The 22,402-nt window shown below is 61.1% G+C and overlaps 2 protein-coding genes across 2 annotated transcripts; one reads left to right on the top strand and one right to left on the bottom strand.

The window, feature by feature from the left end:
• Positions 1-1,418: 1,418 nt before the first annotated feature.
• Positions 1,419-4,422, top strand: C1QTNF5 (C1q and TNF related 5). Its single transcript, XM_056509696.1, has 3 exons — positions 1,419-1,543; positions 2,307-2,535; positions 3,467-4,422. Exons 2-3 carry the CDS (start codon positions 2,322-2,324, stop codon positions 3,982-3,984), a joined length of 732 nt encoding a protein of 243 aa, XP_056365671.1. The 5' UTR covers positions 1,419-1,543; positions 2,307-2,321; the 3' UTR covers positions 3,985-4,422.
• A 3,917-nt stretch (positions 4,423-8,339) lies between these two features.
• LOC130262505 (E3 ubiquitin-protein ligase RNF26-like) lies at positions 8,340-11,917 on the bottom strand. The gene has a single exon (XM_056509695.1). The coding sequence runs from the start codon at positions 11,832-11,834 to the stop codon at positions 10,503-10,505; it is 1,332 nt and encodes a 443-aa protein (XP_056365670.1). The 5' UTR covers positions 11,835-11,917; the 3' UTR covers positions 8,340-10,502.
• Between the last annotated feature and the right edge of the window lie 10,485 nt (positions 11,918-22,402).

The raw sequence follows: 22,402 nt of genomic DNA, 5'->3' as shown, positions 1-22,402 counted from the left end.
CCCAAATGGAGCAAAGCTGGGCAGAGGTGAGCCAGGCTGCAGGCAAAGAGCCCAGGGCTGCCCATGTCCCACAGCCCCAAAGCCAGCAGAATAAACAGCGTGAGCAGCTGAAAACCCAGTGGAGAAGGTGACTGGTTTGGGGTCCTTGTGTGGGTGCTGCCAGATCCGAGCGGGACAGAGGAATGGGTGGAGGGAGGGAAGCCTGGCATGGGGGTGGATCTGAGCAGGGAAGGAGGACACGGGGACTGCAAGGGACAGCAGGCAGCTGGCTGTGCCCTCACTGGGCTGGGGGCTTGCAGGGTCCCAGGGAAATGGATGGGTCTCAGAGGGGTCCAGTTGGTGGCCACATGCAGGGAAGGGATCCTGCCCCACCAACAGCGCTGGCTCTGCTGGCTGAGCTGGCTGTGCTGGCTAAAGGCCACCCTGGTAGCCACAGGCTTGGCAACACCCATGGCCACAAACCAGTGTCCAGCTGGCCAAAAACAACAGTTCCTCCACACCTTGGGAGAGAGGAGACAGGCGGCTCCCTGCCACCACCCAGCCGGGTCTGAAAGGAACATCAGCAATGTCACCGGCTGCACTGCAGGCTCTGAGCCAGCAGTGCCACCGTGTTTCCCACTGCCCTGAGCATGCAGGGAATCCCAGCCTGGCTGGGGTCACTGGGATCAGGACCCACTCGTGCCAGCAGCGCTGTGCCCCTGCACCCAGCACAGCACTGCCGCTCTCATCCAGCTCAGGGGGTTTGAGCCCTCCCAGCTCCTTCGCTCCCTGCATGTCCCAGCTGCTGCCAGGCACAGGGACACCCCCCAGCCGCAGGCCCGCCCCTCTGGCCAGCGTGTGACCGTGTCCCTTGGATGCACCCGGCGCTGGAACGAGTCGAAGCCAAGCCGGGAGCGCCTCGAAAGCTCCGCCGCGTGCTCGGTGCCCGGGGCCAGCCCTGCCTCCTGGCACGGCCACAGCGCTGCTCCCACCTGCCCTGCGAGTCAGCCCAACGTGCTGGCACCGCCCAGATGGATCCTGCGGCTCCCCCTGGCTGCTCCAGGGCTGGCACTGCCAGGCTGTGTGTGTTCTGCCATCCCCTGGCAGCTCTGCTGCCAGTCAGGGCACCCGCACACCCTGAGAGCTCCATCTCTCTCTGCCTTGCTGCATTTCCCTCCCTCAGCCTTTATCTTGTTTCCTTTCTCCCTGCTGCCCGTTTTCCCTGTTTTCCTCCCCTCCATCCTGCTGCCCGGCTGCCCAGCCATGTCCAGCTGAGGTGGTTCACCCTCCTCTCCCTCGGCCGGGCTGTTTGCAGCGCTCTCCCTTCCCCCTGCCTACAGCACTTCCGACATCATGGGATTATTTTTCTTTTTCCCCTTGTCTTGTAGCTTTTGGCTCCCAAGGCCCTTGATTTCCTTTGGAGTTTGGGAGGAGAGACGTGGGGAGGAGGGGGGGTGGAGAGGCTGCCTCTCTTCGGGCCTTCGTCAGAGCCAAGTGGCCAGGAAGAGCCGCAGCCCCTCCAGAGCGGCGAGCGGCGAGGGCCGGGACAGGAGCAGTGATCGCAGTGAGTGGGGATCCCCAGCCGGGGGGAGCTGGGACTCCCTGGCTTCCTGCCTCCGGCGCCTGGGCGGAGGAGAGACACTTTTTCTCCTCCTTTTCCTCTTTGTTGTCGTCGTGGAGGGGGAAGAGAGCAGCTCAAGGCCACGGGGAGGGGGCCAGCGCCGGCCCTGGGGCTCAGCCCTCCTTGCGCTGCTGCGGGAAGGGCCGGGGGCAGCCCGGGCAGGGGGTGGTCCCGGGCAGGGGGTGGTCCCGGCAGCGGGGTGGTCCGGCACGGCCGGGGATGCTGCAGCCGCTGCCAGCCGTGCCCCGCGGAGCCGCCGGCAGCCGGGATGCTGCCAAGGGCCGGGCCGCGACACAGCCCCGCGTTCTCCGGGCTGCCGCCCCTCCACGCACCCCCCAGAGGCAACAACCGCAGCTCACAGCTCACCAGCTGGCAGCCCTAAATCCCCTTACCCCATAGCTGGGTGCCCACCCCGAAGAGCCCCCAGCCACACACACAGTCACTGCCACAGCCCCTGGCCCTATAACCACACCCCACACACATCCTGAGCTTCCCGGGGCTGCGGGATGACGTGAGGGCACACGGGCCATGGGGATGCTGTGGCAGGTGCAGGCAGCACCGGGGCCTCGCTGAGGGGAGCAGCCCAAAAGGTAAAGGGAAAAGAAGGGGGGAATGTCACTGCTGACCCCTGCACTCCCTGCCAAGCACTCCCCAACCCTCCTCACTGTGCTCCCCAGAGCTGTGATCCCTCTCTGCCCCCTTCCAGCCCCTCCAGGACAAGATGAAGCAGCTCTTCCTGCTCTTCCTCCTCGGGCTCATCACCAGGTCCTTGCAGATCGAAGACAACAAGATCCCTGGGCTGTGCTCAGGGCAGCCAGGCATCCCAGGGACCCCGGGCCTGCACGGGGGCCAGGGTTTGCCAGGCAGAGACGGGCGAGATGGCCGGGATGGAGCCACGGGGATGCCAGGGGAGAAGGGCGAGATGGGCCCTCCTGGTAAGAAAGGGGAGACCCCGGCTGGGGAGGGGGATTTGCCACTCCCTGCCCGTGGGGAACGCCCTCACGCCAGGGGGTGATGCACAAATTGCCAAACTGAATGAATGCTGCAGAACCATCCCTGCCATGCCACCACCCCCCCTTGGGCCCTGCCTGTGGTGCCCCTGTGTTCCTGCAAAAGGCAGCAGCTCCTGGCGCCGGTAAAGCTGCGTTTGTCCCCATCCCTGATCCCACCCTGCTCTTTCCCTCTTTAGGAGGGACCACCAGGAATTGCATCATCACTCCCCTGGCTCCTGGGCTGGGCTTTCTCCCAGTGGGGGTTTCCCCAACAATTTGTTGATGTTGTGCTAAATTACACCCCCAGCCCTCCCCACTTGTTCTGCTTCAGTGCCGTGGCGTGGCAGGGAACCCCTGGTGGAATTGGGACTGGCCAGGTGTAGCTGCCAGGGCTAGGATGGTTCTAGCCTGGGTCTGGATAGCTCCAGGAGCCCCCGAGGCAGAAGGTCAGCTTCTCAGCTAGCCAGGAATGAGATTCTGGGAGTCGCTGTAGAGGTTCTGAAGACAGCTTTATTTCTTCGAAGGGTTCTACCAGCAAAATCCAGATACACAGCATAGCAAGGGGTTTTTATGGGTTTTAGGGGGATTGGGATTCTAACCTGTAAAATCATAAGCTGATAACTATCCAATTACTTTAAGATTCTAGGTGAGAAAAGACCAATCATCTAGTAAAGTTAAAGACCAATAGAAATCCTAAATGATAACAGGGGTTTCAATAGGGGCGGGGAACATTTCTCATGAAAAAGTTTCATTATCTCAGGGTATGAGATCCCATGGGCCCTTTTCGGGGACAGTTGTATCATCCACAGCCAGGAGGGGTGGAGGAGCTGTGTGGGCGCCCTAGAGGTGACACTATCCCCTCCTGCCCCCGCAGGAGCGCCCGGTCCCCGCGGGGAGGTGGGCAGCCCCGGCGCGGACGGGCTGCACGGCGAGAAGGGGGCTCAGGGCGAGTGCGCCGTGGCTCCTCGCTCCGCCTTCAGCGCCAAGCGCTCCGAGTCCCGCAGCCCTCCCCTGGCCGACCAGCCCATCCTCTTCGACGTGGTGCTCATCAACGAGCAGGGCCACTACGACCCGGCCACGGGCAAGTTCACCTGCGAGGTGCCCGGCCTCTATTACTTCGCCGTGCACGCCACCGTGTACCGCACCAGCCTGCAGTTCGACATCATGAAGAACGGCCGCTCCATCGCCTCCTTCTTCCAGTACTACGGCAACTGGCCCAAGCCCACCTCGCTCTCGGGGGGCTCCCTGGTGCGCCTGGAGCCCGAGGACGAGGTGTGGGTGCAGGTGGGAGTGGGGGATTACATCGGCTTCTACGCCAGCGTCAAGACGGACAGCACCTTCACCGGCTTCCTCGTCTACTCCTACTGGCAGAACTCCGCCGTGTTCGCCTGAGCCGCCCTGGGCTGCGGGTGGGGCCGGCCAGGTGTGTTACTGTACGAAGGGACACAGTAACATGACTTTCTCTTGCATGCAGCAAGGAAGAGCAAGAAAGAGTCATGTTCCTGTGTCCTTCCGCCGCTCCCTAACCCCTATTTGGAGGTTCCACCGAGATCTAACACAGGCGCCCCTTCCCACCACGGGGGTGGCAGCGGGGGCAGCGGGACCCCTGCGCTGCTCGGGGCACGGACACGATCCCTCTGCCATCGGGGGTATCGGGGAGCACCCCAGCAGCAGCGCTGTATTATAAGAAATAAACTCGCTGTTATTTCGGGTGCGCGGTCCCAGGGCAGGGCAAGCCGGGCGGAGTGGCCAGGAGCCCGTCCCGGGTGGCCAGGAGCCCGTCCCGCGGGTCCTGCCCCATCCCTGCCTCAATAAAGGGCTGCTCAGCTACCCGTGTGCCGCCTGCCTGTGCCGCGGGACCCCCGAGGGCGGAGGGGGCTGCGCAGCCCTGCCTGGGGGCCACCGTGTCGGGATGTCCCCGCAGGGCCAGCGAGAGCCGCTAGATGGTGGCATCGGCGTCCTTGAGCCACGAGCGCGGCGCTGCGACAGCCACCGGCACCTCCCCAAGGCTCGGGAACGGGGCGGGAGCAGCCCCGGGATCCCCCCGAGCACCGAGTGTCGCCGGATGGGAGGGTCCCGATGCTCTCAGGGCCACCTCGGGGGGAGCGGAGGGTCCAGGGGTCCGGGGGTGGCCCGTCAGTCGCCAAACGGGGTTTGCGGAGCCCCCCGCCCCAGTGTGAAAGCGCTGACCCGCCGCTGGGAAAGGTCGCTATTTTTAGCAGGGGAATGAAAGAGCTTCCTCATTCCTTGCCCAAAATAGGTCCCCGAGGGGACCAGCCGGGGAGGGGGCTCTTGGCCAGCGGCCGAACCCCTTAAAGCGCTCGGGACGCTGCCCTGGCTGCAGGGCGCCAGCTGGGACCGGCTCTGCTCCGGACCGTGCCAGCGGGACCCTACAGCGCTCCCCAGCCCAGGAACCCCGCACACAGCCGGGCAGCCACCCCTCCCTGCCCCGGATCCCGCATCTGTGCCCCCAGGACTTCAGCTGTGCCCACCGGGAGGAGCAGCCCCCGTGTCCCTGCCCAGCTGGGGACACCCGTGTGGACAGGGCCAGTGCCACCCCAAGGGGAGCCCCCGCTCCGGGACTGAGACCATGGGCACACCACTGCAACCTGGGTCACCCCCAGCCCGTGGGGACTGTGGAGGTGCTGGAAGGAGGGGTGACACCTTTGGGGGGCACAGGGCTCTGCTGGAGCCACCCCGCAGGTTCCTCGGCCAGCGCCGGGGTCGGGTTGCAGCAGAAGCCTCTGTTTGGGCTGGAAATGGCTTTTTCTGTAAGCAGAGCTGCTCAGGGGGCAAACAACGCCGCAGAGCAGATCGATGGCTATTCTGGGAGGAGGAAAGGGAATTTTCTGGACGGCGTGTGTGGGGGCTGGGAGCGTTCCCTGGTCCCTGTCACGATGTGGGGCAGCACGGTCAGCACAGGCAGACTCGGTGTTTGGCACAGCAGTTCCTGAGCTCTGCTGCCTTGGGGATGCTCTTGGTTGTGTGGACACTCTGTCTGCTATCAGGGGCACCCTGTGAGAATGTGAGGGTGCCTGCTGCTGCCTAGGGAGGATGAGGAAGAGGGAAAGAAAAGGGAAGGAAAAGAGAAGGAAAGCCACAGGAGATTTTGACAAGTTCCTAGTAAGCTCCAGCTGCTTTTGATGAGCTCTGCCAGTTTGCATCTGAGTTAGGAGAGCTTGGAGCCCCTGTTTCAGCTGTGCCCAGGTCAGGGAGGGGCCAGCATCCCTCAGCCAGGGCAAGTGAGAAGCTTTATAAGAGCCAGGCTGAGCCCACGAGTGCTGCAGTACACAGTCAGGTTGTTTTGTTGTTTCTTTTGAGGTTTTTGTGGTTGCATTGTGGGTTTTTAGAAACAAAAATAAATGCCAGCACCTCTTTTAAGAGCAGCACTGGTGTCCTTGGCACTCCAAGGTCACCTGAAGAGGTCAGCAAGCACCAGAGATTAAAGAGATCAACTGGATCATCTCTGAGACCCTACAGCTGCTGTCAGAGCGTGGAAATGTCCCCAGTGGTGAAGGGTGGCCTGGTGACTGCTGGCAGCAGCAGGGGGGCTCCTGCTCCAGCCAAAGTTTGGTTACAGCCCAGGTTCAGAGCCCTCATCGCTGACAAGCACAGAGAGCACTCCCAGACATCTCCAGGACTGCTGACCTGGTAAGGAGACCTTGAACCTGGGAATGGAAGGGGAGGGAACAATCCTTGCTCACATGAGGGTGGGGTGGGCAAAAAAAGGACCACTTTTAAAAGCCTGGAATTTAGGAGAGCAGACACTAGCTCCTTCAGGGATGTCCTTGGGAGAATCCACGTCCTGGAGAGGTGTCCAAGAGGATGAAGGATCAGCTCCTCCAAACTCCATCCCAAGGAGGAGGGATGAGGTGGCAGCATCTCCGTGCTGATCAAACCCTGGCATGGCTGCTCAGAGGGGCAGTGGAGTCTCCCCACGCTGAGATTTTGGGAACCCCGCTGTCCCCAGCACCGTGCAAGCCACTCTAGGCTGGGTGACCTCGATGTCCCCGCCAGCCTCAGCCCCTCCGTGTCTGCGAGGATCGCTGCTGTGTCCGGGGAGCTGATGAGGCTCCCTGTGCTGGGTCACTAATGAGAGACCAAGCTGGTGCCGGCAGCAGCCCAAAGGCCCCCCGTGGCTGTGCTGCTGATGCTCACCTGCTCCCTCCCTCCCCGCCGGGTATCATCCCCGCTCCTGCTGCGCCACATCTGCGCTGCCGCCTGTCCCCCCGCTCCCTGCTGGCAGCCGGACCGTGCCTGCTGTCCCCAGGCTCTGACGAGCCGCTCATTAGGGCGGGGGAGCTGCAGCTGGGCTGACAATGGGATTTTTTCCCAGCGCCTGGGGGCTCCTGCTTTCAGCGGGCTGCCGGAGCCGACCACCCCAGCGCTCCTAAACTGGGCTCACCCGGCAGCATCACGTTCCTCCCTCCTTGGGGACGGCTCTTGGCGCTTTGATGAGCTGACAGCAGCCATGTGGAGCCTCCCAAGCCTGTTCTTGAGCAGGGAATACCCCGAGGACTCTAATCTTCTGCTGGAGTGGTCTGTGAGCATTGCCCTGCACCAAAAACCAAAGTGCCAGGGCAGGCAGGGCTCACGGACCTTGCCCATTAGCAGGGAGGTGGTTGCATTTTTGCATTTTTGCATTTTCCTCCTGCAATTGCTGGCTGCTCAGGCAGAGATGGAGCCAAGAGTGTGCAGGATGGCTCCCGGGGGAGGGCTGTGTCCTGCACATCCTGTCCTGCCTGGGAAAGCTCGGCCACAGTGGCCTGAGGTGGCTGAACACCCTTCCCATCCCCTGCTGGGGGTGCTGGGCTGGGAGCATCCTGCCCGTGCAGGGCATGGCAAACATTTCCCTGCTGGTCCCACCCTCCTGCCCCTGCTGCTGCCCAGCCAGCCCCAGGTCACACCCTGGGAGCAAGAGAAGTGCCTCAGTTCGCCCAGTTATCACCCACCTGCCAGCACTGCCTTCCTCCCCGTGCCTGAGCAGATATCTGCCTCTTTCTGCCCTCCCAGCAGCTCCCATCTCCCCTCTCTTGCTTTCCATCCTAATTAAAATGAGCCACTTTGCTGGGGTGGTCCTGCCAGGGCAGGGCAAGCCAGGACTCCTGGAGTCTCTGCCCATCAGGGTCCTGAGCCACTTTTCCAAACAATTTATGAGGATGCTGGGGAAGCAGAGAGTGCTTAAAAGCACAGAACAACCTGCCAGCAGCTCAGATCTAAGCCAGGGAATAAATCCTTGTGCAGCAAATGCATCTTCTCATGGTAACCCTGAGCCTGCCACAGCCCTTCTGCAAGGCAGGACTCTGGTGCTGCCTCCATCCCAGGAATATTCTGGTACAGGATGCTGAGGCATCAGATACATGCAGGAGCAGGAATGAGCATGTCCCAGCATGTTCCTGCCAGCCTGGAACATGCTGGGAAACCCCAGCCCCTTCTCCTTGTCCCCTGGTGGGGGTACATCCTCAACCATCTCTCATTGTGGGATGGCAGAGCAGGATTTGGGAGCTGCCAGCTCTGCCAAGCCCACCCAGAGTGGGTTTGAGTGTAAATTCATCTCCTGGGTGCTGGGTTTTCCCTGGCTCCAGGGTATCCCACAGCACTGCTTTTCTGGGGGCAAACACCCCTGAGCCTGCAGGTGAGGTTGACCCTTTGTGGGAAGTGATGGGCTTTCCTCAGAGGTGGATAAAGGAGACATAAACATACATTTCTCCACAAAAAACCTTCCCAAGAACAAGGCAGCACCCAGCTTTTGGTAAAGGAGATTTTAATCTGCTCAGTATCTAGTACATAGTGCAAAGAGTTACTTAAGGCAAAGCCTTCTCTTATAAACAGCAAACAGGCCCTAAACAAACAAGCGTGGCTGCTATAATAATAACAACATAAAAAAAAAGGGGTTAAGGGAACAAACTGCAGTTTTGGGGAGGTCTCCTTTCCCCCCCAGGCTGTAAATCATTGTAACTCATGTAGGGAACATTGCACCCCCTGATCCATGAGCTGGTCCCAAGGGAATGCTGCTGCCTGTGGCCACAATCCCACTCCTGAGTGACTCCAGGTGCAGCTCCCTGACTCCTCTGCAAGTGCCTGGGACAAACTAAGAGCCTGGGCTCACACTCCCTTCTCTGGTGAGGGTTTGGCTGCTCCCCAGTGTTGGTGGCTGGAGAGAGCCAACATGACCAAGGGAGGTGTGTGGGGAGGCACAGGGACCAGTGGTTGAGCAATGGGGAGATTTGCATCCCTTTGAAGTGGAGTGGAAGCAGCTGAGAGTCCTTCTGACACCCAGTAGTGCTCAGGAGCACTTGGCCCAGGGAATCTTTCCAACTCCCAGGAAATGTGGGAGCAACCAGCCCTTTCTGAGCAAAGCCACTCAACAAGAAGACAGCTCCTTGCTAGAGCTCTGGTTTACAGCTCAGAGGCATCTCCCAGCAGTCTGGCCTCTCTGCTCCTTCTGTTTTGGCTTAAATTGCTAATCAAGAAGGAAAATAGAAGGAAAACCATGCCAGCTGCCCTCAGGCTCTTGGCTTGCAGTCCAGAGCCAAGACTCTCCCTGCTCTGGTTCCAGCCAAAATTGGCTGTGGCGTGTGGCTGACCTCAGGCAAGCAGCTGGAAAAGGAAAAGCTTTTTAGTGCAAGGGCCTCTTGCAGCCCAGCAATTTATTGGAATGGTGCTGGTTGCCCAAGCTGGGATGAGCCATCTCAGGCCTCCCCCAGACTGGATGGGATGCACTTGGTGGACTTCAAATGAAAGGAGCTACATTGGTGACAGACAACAAGAAAAAAGAACAGTACAGCCCTGCCCTAATCCAAGATATCCATGGTCCTGCTACTGCTCCATGCACACAACTGCAGATCCACAGCATGGATGTGCAGAAACTGCACCTGGAGCTGGAATGTCTGTGAGCTCCCAGAAGCTTTGGGGTGCTCCCTCTCCTCCCAAAGAGCTCCTCCCTCTAGCCAGCCCAGCTGGGAAGGAGCCAGCAAGCTCTGGAGTGACCCTCCCTGATCCATGGCACTCTTAGCCTGCAAATGTGTGGTTTTTGGAGAGGATTCTCCAGCCCTGGCTCAAATCTGGGCTGCTGCTGCTGCCAGGGCTGGGAGCACTGGCTGGGGGGCCACTCCTCCAGCACCACCAGCCCTGCAGAGGAGTGACTCCCTCCAGCCTCCCTGTGCAGGTAACCTGACATGTGCTCACTAATCTTGCATAGGTGATGCGTGGAAGCAGCAGCAACGCTGAGCTCTGCAGGGAGCCCGAGTTCATCACAGCTCCGTGCTGTCCTGGCAAGTGAGATCCCTCAAAAAGCAAAGCCACTGAGGTGATGAAGTACTCCAGAAACCCTGTTCTTCAGGTGAGAGCCAGGTTCAGCAAACACTAAAAATCTCAAGTGTGCTCCTTGCTCTCCCTGGGCCTTGCAAACAGGGCACTCTTCCCTTTTCCCACAGAGCTCCTCCACTTTGGTGGTGGGAGGAGGAAACAGGCCTGGATGCAGCCTGCCAGGTAATTTTCTACTGAGACCTTGGGGAAAAGACCTCCCCTGCCTTGCACCACCCCCTGTGATAGCCAGCAGGGTACAGCCTTCAGCCTTTCAATCAGCTTTGGCTAGGAAGGACCAGAGCATTTTTCTGCGCTCTGCTTTGGATCTCAGGCTGTAGGCTCAAGACAACAGGCCCTGAAACAGCAAAAGTTGTCAACAAAAAACCAGGTAACTCTTCCAGCTTGCTGCAGAGATCAGTATTGTGCTTGCTAGCAAGAGCTACAACCTAGTTAGGCAGCAAATGTGACCAGCAGACACCCCACAGCGTTCTGCACTTCCAGCACCATCCACAGTTCTTTGGAAGCTGCTCCTGGCAGCTCTGGGAAGTGCAGACAGGGGTGCCTTTGATCTCTTGGGAAAACAGCCCAAGCCCCCCATGGGCTCACAGGTAGACGTTGAGGGTCTGCAGGATCACCTGGCGGCACAGGGGGCAGTTGCGCTGGTAGATGTCCTGCTGCAGCAGCACCTCTGTGCACTCCTGGCACAGGCACAGGTGCCTGCAGGGCAGCAGCAGCACTGTCTTGGTCTGGTCCTGGCAGATGACACATTTCTTACGCTCCTCTTGTTCTTTCAGCAGCACCCAGGGGTCGTTGTCAGGGGTTCCCTCAGCGTTCAGCTGCTGCTTCCTTGGGGGTCTCCACCAGGACGTGCCTGGCTCCTCCCTGGCTGTCTGGGGACGCTGCCCTGGCCCAGCACGGCTCAGAGCAGGACGGGGCTGTGGCCCCTGCTCTGCACCCGCCTGCTCCTCCTGCTCGGCCGGGGCGACCCTGGCCGGGGCTCTGGGGGCAGCCGCAGCCCGTCGCTGCTCGCTGCCCTGGTTCACCATCCTGCCTCCCCGGCTCCAGCTGGTCACCTGCAGGCTCCAGTCGGTCACCTGCAGGATCCAGTCCACCAGCCTGCGCCAGGGCTGCGAGGTCACGGCCACGCCCAGGGTCAGCACGGCCACCTGGTAGAGGCGCCACAGGTCGCGCTGCAGGCGGCGGAAGGAGGGCAGCGTGTGCAGGTAGCCCAGCAGGTATCCCGTCAGCGTCCACAGCAGCCCGGGGTTGAACACCACGGCGCCCACCGCCACGAGGAGCAGCAGCAGGCCCAGGCCGTACACATTGACGAAGAAGACGCTGATGAAGAGGTCGGCGGCGGAGCAGAGCAGCTCGAAGGCCATCTGGCAGGGCGACCACAGCAGGATGGACACGGCGATGGCTCCGCTGGACACGTGCGCCAGGAAGGCGGCCAGCAGGTCGGTGACCCGAACCACGGGCCCCACCAGCGAGTCCCAGAGCGCGGCCAGCAGCGTGAAGAGGTTCTGCGTGCCGATGAGGCACACGTTCACCAGGCTGTTGACCAGGTACATCAGCAGGCTGGTGCCGATGGCCAGCGCCTCGCACAGCTGCCGGCCCAGCGCCTGCCCGCAGCCCAGCACGGCGCCCAGCCCGCGCTGCGCCAGCTCCCGGCCCCGCAGCGCCAGGTGCGACGCCAGGTGCCCGGCGGCCCGCGCGGCCTCCATGGCCCCGCAGCACCCCCGCACCAGCACCAGCGCATCCCAGCACGCCACCGCCGCGCCCGCCGCGGCCGCGGGCAGGCTGGAGGCCGCGGCCAGCAGCCACAGCAGCGCGGACACCAGCGAGGACACCAGGAAGAAGTTGAGGTCGAGCACCAGCAGCAGCAGGTCGAGCAGCAGGCGCAGCCCGCGCAGCAGCGCGAACAGCACGTCCATGCTCGGCCGCGGGGCCCGTACGGCAGCTCAGCCGCGGGGCCCCTCCGCCATGGGCGCAGCCATGTTGGCAGCCGCCGCCGTGCGGGGCAGCGGCCAATCAGCGGCGGGGGCTCCGCCCGGGCCCGGCTCCCATTGGTCGGTTCGCAGGACGCGGCGGGGGCGCGGCGGGGGCGCGGCCAACAGCGGGGCGCGCGCTGGGACACGCCCCCTGGAGGCCATTTAAAGGGCCAGTAGCTCCCGTTAGCCCGGACCGTTCGCTTCTTCACGCGCGACATCAGTTTTTGCAGTTTTTTAACTGCGGAGTGAAGGCTATCGAGGTAATTCCCTGTCTCTTAATGGAAGTGGATCTGCCTGACCACTGTGGTGAGAGGAAAAGCTCATGGTGGAGGGACACCTTCCCATATCCCAGATTGATGCACGCCCCATCCAACCTGTCCCTGGACACTTCCAGGGATGCGGCAGCCACAGCTTCTCTGGCCATCCTGTGCCACAGCCTCACCACCTTCACAGGGAGGAATTTCCTCCGTTATCCCATCTAACCCTGCCTCAGTCCAGAGGAGGGCACAGGGATGCTCAGAGGATGCAGCAGCTCTGCTCTGGAGCCAGGCTGGGAGAGCTGGGAGTGTCCAGCTTGGAAAAGAGAAAGAGGAGGAGACCTTGGAGCCCCTTCCAGTGCCTGAAGGGGCTCTGGGAGAGTTGGAGAGGGATCTGGGACATGGGATGGAGTGATGGGATGGGGTTCAGGAGCCAGGACAGAGCAGGCACCGTGCCCAGGATGGACAGGGCTTGGTACCAGCCCCGACCCTGGCTCCAAACAGCACAGGGGGCACCCGTGGGCTGCAGTGTCCATGCATGAGATGAGTCTGTGCCAGCCTCAGCCCTGGCACAGGGAAGGTGTGCACCTGCCAGCAGGATCCCCTGGGCCTGTTTGGGACAGAATCAGCCCATGGTTACCCGGCCAAGCAGTTTCCTGCAGGAGGTTTGAACATAAAGCCGTGGCTGTGACCCAGATCAAGGTTACAGCCCTGGAGCAGGTCCTGCCCTCCCTGCTGGCTCCCAGCCAGGGCGTGGGGCTGTCAAAGCCTTGGCTCTGCTGTGCCCCAGGGGATGGTCCAGCCCTGCTGCCCTCAAGGTGATGACAAATCCAGGAAAATCCTGCCCTTAAGCCCAAGGCTTTTTAAGGAAGGAGAGTGTGAGTGCAGTGGATGATGACCCAGAGGAAAGCCATGTGCAGCCCAGGAGCCTCCTGGACCGAATGTGGGGCCAAGCACCACACCCTGGGCAGCGAGGCAGGAGCCCCAAAGGGAGCTGGGGTCACTTTTCTGCAGGGGCTGGGGTGGCACATCAGTGTCTGTCTGTCTGTCCCTGGCTCTGTCCTGCTGTCTGGCCCCCGCCAGGCTGTCCCTGTGGCTCCAGGCGCCTGCATCCCCAGGGAGCACACGCCAGTGACGGAGCCAGGATGCTTTCAGCATTTATGGTAATGTTTGGATTTCTCGTCGCTTTCCCAAACAAAAGGGAAAAGAGAGCCGAGCCAAGGGCTGGGCGTGCTCCTCTCATTCTCTGCCTCCAGAGTGCACCTGCCTCACCCTGCCTGCCCCTGGTGCCTGCCCATGCCCTGCCATGCCCTGGTGGGATCCCCACTGCCCGCCCGAGGGGGCAGGGGCTGCAGCAGTCAGAGGTCGTGGCTCCAGAGCAGGGCTTCTCCGAGCTCCGTGGGATGAGGAGAGCTCTGCTCGCTCCCATTCCGGTGGGATGTGCAGCTCCAGCGTGTCCAGACCTGCAGGAGAGAGGCACAAGGGCGAGGAGGGGTGCAGGGGGCTGGAACACCTGGCAGCAGTTCAGGTTGGGACAGTGATTTGGGAGTAGAGTGGGGCTTTGGATGGAAACCCTTCCCAGGGCTCTGTGGGCACACAGAGCTCCCCACCGAGGTGCCTGGCAGCCAGGCTGTGGGTGGGACCCCTCCTCACAAGGACAGTCCCTCCACATGTTCATGAACCTGCTGGAGGTCTGGGATGGTGCCAGCACTCCCAGCTGTGCCTGGCAGCAGGACAGGGAGTGCCCTGCTTGTGAGCCCAAACCCTTCACCATACTCACTTGGCACAGGGCAGGCAGAGCTCTTCTGCTGTCTGGGACCACCAGAGCCGACCCTGAGAGCGCAGAGCCCGGCACGTGTGTGGCTCCTGCAGCCCCACCCTGCCTGGAGAACCGGGGCTGGGCAGCACTGACTGTGCTGGCACCGAGCCCGGCCTCGGGGCTGCTGCATCACAGCTCTGAGCTGCCTTCCCCTGCTGAGCTCACCCTGCATTCCAGAAAAACAGCAGCCAGAGGATGCCAGCTCCAGCTCGCAGATGCTGAGTCCTTCTGGATTGATCTGGAAGAAGAGGCAGACAGGGAACAACTCCAGGGCTGGGTGTCCCAGTGCTTGAGGGATTCTCTGGAGCCCGGCGTGCCCGGGGGGATTCCCCAGCCCCAGCATCTTGTCCTGCCTCCCCTGTTCCTCGGGCACATCCTGAGGGAATTTCTGCAGTGTGGGTGCTGCTGGCATCACTCCAGCACTCCCAGTTTGCTCTGAGCAGCAGGGACCACCCCCAGGGTGCCCTCCCCTGCTCATCCCGCCCTGACAGCCGGGACAAGGCTGGCAGCTCGGTCGTGCTGGGCACTGCATCAGCCTTACCTGGGTCCCCTGAGGACAGCCCTGCCCAGCGTGGGGCAGGCACACGCCTGTGTGCTCGCAGCTCACAATGGAACAATGGCTCATTGGCTGCATCCGCTCCGGAAAATCCCCCGGCCCCGCTCCGGCTCCGCTCCAGGACGCTCTGGATCGCTCTTCCTCTGCCCTTGGAGGGGTAGGGATGGAATCCCCACAGCACGTGCCCCGAGGGCAGGGCTCGGCTCTGGGGTCCAGCCTGCTGGGGAGAGCCTCAGGAAGGATGTGCAGCTGCAGGGAGCCCAGCCCGCTGTCCCCAGCAGCCCCAGCCTTCGCTCACCCTGCAGCCCTGTGCAGAGCAGGAGCACCAGGGCTGCTTCCCGGGATCCTGCAGGGCTCTGTGTCTCCCCACAGTGGGAGCTGGGATATCTATCTCCTCCTGGAGCATGGCCAGACAGCCCTGGGAAAGGCAAGTGCTCTTCCATGGGAAAGTCCTGCAAGAAGAAATTCCTCTTTGGCCAGCCCAGCCCCACCGTTCCCCTGGGCCCTGGTGTCCCCTTGTGTCCCCAGTGCTGTGGGACTGTGCCCTGCTCGCTGCCTTATCCCGGCCAGCCCTTGGCTGCCACCACCCCTCTCCACAGGGAACCTGCCCCAAGGAGCTCCAAAGGGATCCCCTGCAGGAGGGGCTCCCCCAAAGCTGGGCCTGCCCGGGGCTGGTCTCTCATTAGGCTTTGTCCCAGATGATCCTGATGAGCCGTCCTGGGGGAGCCCTGCAGACAGAGCCAGGAGGAAGAGATCCCTGCAGGCAGCCCAGGCAGTGATGCTGTGTCCCCATCCCGGCTTCCCCTCCCTTCCTTGGCCGCAGGGAGCCGGAAAAGCCGAGTGCCAGGAGCACAGGGCAGGGCCGTTCCTCCTGCCTGCTCCTCCTCACCTGTGCCCTGGCAAGTGCTGCCTGAGCGTGGCCAGGACCCCTCACTGTGCCCTGGGCAGCCCAGGATGGAGCCCAGGGCCGAGCCCATCGTGTGCCCCATTGTGTGGGCGAGTGCCCAGCCCTGTCCCAGCCGGCGCCAGCACAATGGGGCCTTTTCCAGCTGCTGCTGGGGGAGATGGACTCGGAAGGGATCCCAAGGAAAAGGATGGTTTACAAATAGCTCCTGGCTTCCCCAAGCTACCCTCTCAGCCCATCTCCAAATCTTGGGAGCCCACAGAGCGCTCTGTTCCCCTGTGCCCAGGCAGTGGCTCTCAGCTGGATAAGGTGGCTCGGAGGAACCAGACCTCCTTCTGTGCTCTGCTGTGGATCTCAGGCTGCCATAGGCTCCAGGAAACCAACAGACCTTGGAACAGCAAAAGTTGTCAAGAAAACTACAGGTAACATTTCCATCCCATTGCAGAGATCAGTATTGTGCTTGCTAACAAGAGCTACAACCTAGTTAGGCAGCAAATGTGACCAGCAGACACCCCACAGCGTTCTGCCCTTCCAGCACCATCCACAGTTCTTTGGAAGCTGCTCCTGGCAGCTCTGGGAAGTGCAGACAGGGGTGCCCCTGATCTCCTGGAAAAACATCCCAAGCCCCCCCTGGGCTCACAGGTAGATGTTCATGGTCTTCTGGATCCTCTGGCGGCACAGGGGGCAGTGTCGCTGGTGGATGTCCCGCTGCAGCAGCACCTCTGTGCACTCCTGGCACAGGCACAGGTGCCTGCAGGGCAGCAGCACAACAGTCTTGGTCAGGTCCTGGCAGATGACACATTTCTTACGCTCCTCTTGTTCTTTCAGCAGCACCCAGGGGTCGTTGTTGGGGGTTCCCTCAGTGTTTCTGGATGTTGCATTCAGCTGCTCATTCCTCGGGGCTTTCCTGCCGGATGTGCCAGGATCCTCCCTGGCCACGGCAGCGGCTCTATCGGCCATGTGTGCCAGGAACGTGGCCAGCAATCCCCTGACGCTCAGAGCAGACCCAGCCAGTGAATGCCAGAGGGGGGCGAGCAGTGTAAAGAGGCTCCGTGCGCCATCCAGGCACGCTTTGCACAGGTCTATCAGCAGGCAGGTGCAGACGGCCAGCACCTGCCCGCAGCGCTGCGCCGACACCTCCGACAGCTCCGACAACCACTCCGTGTTGTAGAGACACAGCAGCACATCCCCGCACACCGTGACCATGGCCAGCAGCAGCCACGCCAGCGCGGCTAGTGGCAGCCACAGCAGCACGGCCAGCGGCGGCCACAGCCGCGCGGCCAGCGGTCGCCACATGTGCGCGGCCAGCGGCAGCCACAGCAGAGTGGCCAGCAGCAGCCACAGCAGCGCCCGCGGCCGCCACAGCACCGAGCTCAGAAACCACAAGCACAGCATGCGGACGAGGTCGAGGGGATTCGCCAGCAGGTCCCGCAGCAGGCGCAGCCCGTTCCGCAGCTCCGACCGCCCGTGCATGGTTCCCCCCGGCCGCTCGGCCCCGCAGGATCTTCCGCGATGGGCGGCCCCGGAAGATCAGACACGGCAGCGGCGCTATTGGCCGTGTGTGACAGGAACGCGGCCAGCAGCTCCCTGACTCGAGAGCAGACCCGGGCAGCGAGCCCCGGAGGGCGGCGAGCAGTGTAAAGGGGCTCCGTGCGCCAGCCAGGCACACCTCGCACAGATCCATCAGCAGCCAGGTGCCGACACCCAGCACCTGCCCGGGCTGCACCGGCACCGACATCCCCGACAGCCCCGACATCCCCGACAGCCGCGACAGCCGCTCCGTGCCCTCGCGGCACCCGCAGAGCAGCAGCCGAAATAGCACGGCCGTGGCCAGCAGTAGCCAGAGCAGCGCGGCCAGCAGCCAGATCACAGCACGGAGCTGAAATCGAGCAGCACGTCCCGCAGCAGGCGCAGCCCCCGCCGCAGCCCCCGCTGCACGTCCACGGTCCCCGCCGTGCTCCCTCCGTCCGCTCGGCCCCGCAGCCTCTCCCGCGATGGGCGGCACCGGATCGGTGCAGGAGGTGGCCGGGGAGTGGCTGCCGGTGGGGTCACACCCGCTGTCACTCGTTTAAAGTGCTCGCTGTCCCGCGGCAGCTCCGCTCCCCGCGCTCGCGGCGTTGGGTTGTGGCAGTTTTTTGGACAGGCAATGTTGTTCTATAGTAGTTATATATATATACAATTATAAGTATATATATAAAACTATATATAACTATTATAACTATATTTTAACTATAAGTTATATAGTATTAATATAGATTTAATTAATTAATATTACTTCTATTAATTAATACCCGTTTATTTAAATTATATACAGTTATATTCTGATGATAAACAATATGCAAAAAATCAATATTATAATATGAGCTAATTCCTGATCACTTTGTGGACGTGGATCTGCCTCACCACTACGGTAAGAGGAAAAGCTCATGGTGGAGGGACACCTTTCCATATCCCAGAATTATGCACGCCCCATCCAACCTGGCCATGGACACTTCCAGAAAACACTCCCATCCCATTGCAGAGATCAGTATTGTGCTTGCTAGGAAGAGCTACAACCCAGTCAGGCAGCAAATGTGACTAGCAGACACCCCACAGCGTTCTGCCCTTCCAGCACCATCCACAGTTCTTTGGAAGCTGCTCCTGGCAGCTCTGGGAAGTGCAGACAGGGGTGCCCCTGACCTCCTGAGAAAACAGCCCAAGCCCCCCCTGGGCTCACAGGTAGATGTTCATGGTCGTCTGGATCTTCTGGCGGCACAGGGGGCAGTGTCGCTGGTGGATGTCCTGCTGCAGCAGCACCTCTGTGCACTCCTGGCACAGGCACAGGTGCCTGCAGGGCAGCAGCACGACTGTGTTGGTCTGGTCCTGGCAGATGACACATTTCTTATGCTCCTCTTGTTCTTTCAGCCGCACCCGGGGGTCGTTGTCGGGGGTTTCCTCGGCGTTCCTGGCTGTGGCATTCAGCTGCTGCTTCCCTGGAGCTTTGCTCCAGGACGTGCCCGGTTCCTTCCTGGCCACGGCAGCGGCTCTATTGGCCATGTGTGCCAGGAACGCGGCCCTAACGCTGAGAACACACCCAGCCAGCAAGTCCCAGAGGGCGGAGAGCAGTGTGAAGAGGCTCCGTGCGCCAGCCTGGCAAACTTTGCACAGGTTCATCAGCAGCAAGGTGCGTAGTTCCAGCACCTGCCTGCAGCGTTGCGCTGACAGCTCCGACAGCTGCGACAGCCACGACATCACCTGTGTGTTCCAGTGCACCGTCACCATGTGAACACACACCGAAAACAGCAGCAGCCACAGCAGCATGGCCAGCGGCAGCCACAGCAGCGCGGCCAGTGGCAGCCACAGCAGCGCGGCCAGCGTTCGCCACAGCAGCATGGCCAGCGACAGCCACAGCCGCCCGCCCAGCGGCAGCCACAGCAACTCCGGCGACAGCCACAGCAGCTTGGCCAGCCACAGCCACAGCAGCGTGACCAGCACTAGCCACACCAGCACGGCCAGTGGTCGCCACAGCAGCGCGGCCAGCGGCAGCCACAGCAGCGCGGTCAGCTGCAGCCACAGCAGCGTGACCAGAAGCAGAGCGAACACCGCGCCCAGCAGGCATAAGAACACGACGAAGATGTGGAAGGGCCGCACGTTCCCCGGCACGATCTCCACCAAGATCACCACCGCGTTCAGCATCATGTACTCCACCGCGTCCCGCATCTCGTTCCGCATCGCGTTCCCCACCGCCTCACACACCGACATCGCCAGCCGCAGCCCCCGCTGCACGTCCATGGTCCCTCCCGTGCTCCCTCCGTCCGCTCGGCCCCGCAGCCTCTTCCGCGATGGGCGGCACCGAATCGGTGCAGGAGGTGTCCGGGAAGTGGCTGCCGGTGGGGTCACACCCGCTGTCACTCGTTTAAAGTGCTCGCTTGTCCCGCGGCAGCTCCGCTCCCCGTGCTCGCGGCGTTGGGTTGTGGCAGTTTTTTGGACAGGCAATGAAGTTCTATAGTAGTTATATATATATATATATATATATATATATATACACACACAGTAGTTATATATATATATATATAAGTTATATAGTATTAATATCGACTTAATTAATAATATTGCTTATAATAATTGATAGTATTTTATTTAAGGTATATGCTGCTATATTCTAATTATAAATAAATTAATATGCATATAAATCAATATTATAATATTGAGCTAATTCCTGATCACTTTGTGGACGTGGATCTGCCTGACCGCTGCTGTAAGAGGAAAAGCTCATGGTGGAGGGACACCTTTCCATATCCCAGAATTATGCACGCCCCATCCAACCTGGCCATGGACACTTCCAGAAAACACTCCCATCCCATTGCAGAGATCAGTATCGTGCTTGCTACGAAGAGCTACAACCCAGTCAGGCAGCAAATGTGACCAGCAGACACCCCACAGCGTTCTGCCCTTCCAGCACCATCCACAGTTCTTTGGAAGCTGCTCCTGGCAGTTCTGGGAAGTGCAGACAGGGGTGCCCCTGACCTCCTGAGAAAACAGCCCAAACCCCCCGTGGGCTCACAGGTAGATGTTCATGGTCGTCTGGATCCTCTGGCGGCACAGGGGGCAGTGTCGCTGGTGGATGTCCTGCTGCAGCAGCACCTCTGTGCACTCCTGGCACAGGCACAGGTGCCTGCAGGGCAGCAGCAGCACTGTCTTGGTCTGGTCCTGGCAGATGACACATTTCTTACGCTCCTCTTGTTCTTTCAGCCGCACCCAGGGGTCGTTGTTGGGGGTTGCCTCAGTGTTCCTAGATGTCGCATTCAGCTGCTGCTTCCTCGGGGCTTTGCTCCAGGACGTGCCCGGTTCCTTCCTGGCCACGGCAGCGGCTCTATCGGCCATGTGTGCCAGGAACGCGGCCCTAACGCTGAGAACAAACCCCGCCAGTGAGTCCCAGAGGGCGGCGAGAAGGGTGAAAGGCAGCGCTAAGAGGCTCCATGCGCCATCCAGGCACACTTTGCACAGGTCTATCAGCAGCAAGGTGCAGACGGTCAGCACCTGCGCGCAGCGCTGCGCCGACAGCCGTGACAGCCACAACAGCTCCGACAACCACTGCATGTCCAAGAGCCACTGCAGCACGTTCTTGTACATCACGAACGAGGCCAGCAGCATAAACTGTTGAACGGGCATTGGCAGCCACAGCAGCGTGGCCAGCGGCAACCAGACCAGCGCGGCCAGCGGCAGCCACAGCAGCACGACCAGCGGCAGCCACAGCAGAATGACCAGCGGCACCCCCAGCAGCCCGGCCAGCTGCAGCCACAGCACCACGTCCAGCGGCATAAACGGCAGCGTGGCCAGCAGCAGCCACAGCAGCGCCCGCGGCCACGACAGCAGCGCGAGCAGCAGCCAGGTGATCAGCACTAAGCTGAGGTTGGACGTCTTCAACAGGTGCAGCTCATTCCCCAGCTCCCACCGCTCGGCCATGGTTCCCCCACGCCGCTCGGCCCCGCAGGATCTTCCGCGATGGGCGGCCCCGGAAGGTCAGACACGGCAGCGGCTCTATTGGCCGTGTGCGGCAGGAACGCGGCCAGCAGTTTCATCACTCTGAGGACAGACCCGGCCAGTGAGTCCACGAGGGCGGGGAGCAGCGCGAAAAGCAGCGCCAAGAGGCTCCGTGCGCCAGCCAGGCACACCTCGCACAGATCCATCAGCAGCCAGGTGCCAACACCCAGCACCTGCCCGAGCTGCACCGGCACCGACAGCCCCGACAGCCCCGACAGCCCCGACAGCCGCTCCGTGCCCGGGCAGCAGCGTCAGCAGCGCGGCCAGCAGCCAGATCACAGCACGGAGCTGAAATCGAGCAGCACGTCCCGCAGCAGGCGCAGCCCCCGCCGCAGCCCCCGCTGCACGTCCACGGTCCCCGCCGTGCTCCCTCCGTCCGCTCGGCCCCGCAGCCTCTCCCGCGATGGGCGGCACCGGATCGGTGCAGGAGGTGGCCGGGGAGTGGCTGCCGGTGGGGTCACACCCGCTGTCACTCGTTTAAAGTGCTCGCTGTCCCGCGGCAGCTCCGCTCCCCGTGCTCGAGCCGCTGGGTTGTGGCAGTTTTTTGGACAGGCAATGAAGTTATATAGTAGTTATATATATATACACAGTAGTTATATATATATATATATATATAAGTTATACGGTATTAATAGCTATTTAATTAATTTAATTACTTATATTAATTGATACTATTTTATTTAAGTTATATGCTGTTATGTTCTTATGATAAAGAAATTAATATGCATCTAAATCAATATTATGATATTGAGCTAATTCCAGATCTCTTCATGGAAGTGGATCTGCCTGACCACTGTGGTGAGAGGAAAAGCTCAGGGTGGAGGGACACCTTCCCATATCCCAGACTGATGCACGCACCATCCAACCTGTCCCTGGACACTTCCAGGGATGCGGCAGCCACAGCTTCTCTGGTCATCCTGTGCCACAGCCTCACCACCTTCACAGGGAGGAATTTCCTCCGTTATTCCATCGAATCCTGCCTCAGTCCAGAGGAGGGCACAGGGATGCTCAGGGGATGCAGCAGCTCTGCTCTGGAGCCAGGCTGGGAGAGCTGGGAGTGTCCAGCTTGGAAAAGAGAAAGAGGAGGAGACCTTGGAGCCCCTTCCAGTGCCTGAAGGGGCTCTGGGAGAGTTGGAGAGGGATCTGGGACATGGGATGGAGTGATGGGATGGGGTTCAGGAGCCAGGACAGAGCAGGCACCGTGCCCAGGATGGACAGGGCTTGGTACCAGCCCCGACCCTGGCTCCAAACAGCACAGGGGGCACCCGTGGGCTGCAGTGTCCATGCATGAGATGAGTCTGTGCCAGCCTCAGCCCTGGCACAGGGAAGGTGTGCACCTGCCAGCAGGATCCCCTGGGCCTGTTTGGGACAGGGCAGAGCTGTTCTCACCCCACCAAGCAGTTTCCTGCAGGAGATCTAAAAATAAAGCCATGGCCATGGCTCAGCTCGAGG

This window comes from Oenanthe melanoleuca, chromosome 24 (genome assembly GCF_029582105.1).
Source record: "Oenanthe melanoleuca isolate GR-GAL-2019-014 chromosome 24, OMel1.0, whole genome shotgun sequence".
Classification (NCBI taxonomy): Eukaryota; Metazoa; Chordata; class Aves; order Passeriformes; family Muscicapidae; genus Oenanthe; species Oenanthe melanoleuca.
Note: the sequence above shows the minus strand (reverse complement) of the source record. Positions and strands in the feature narration are given on the sequence as shown.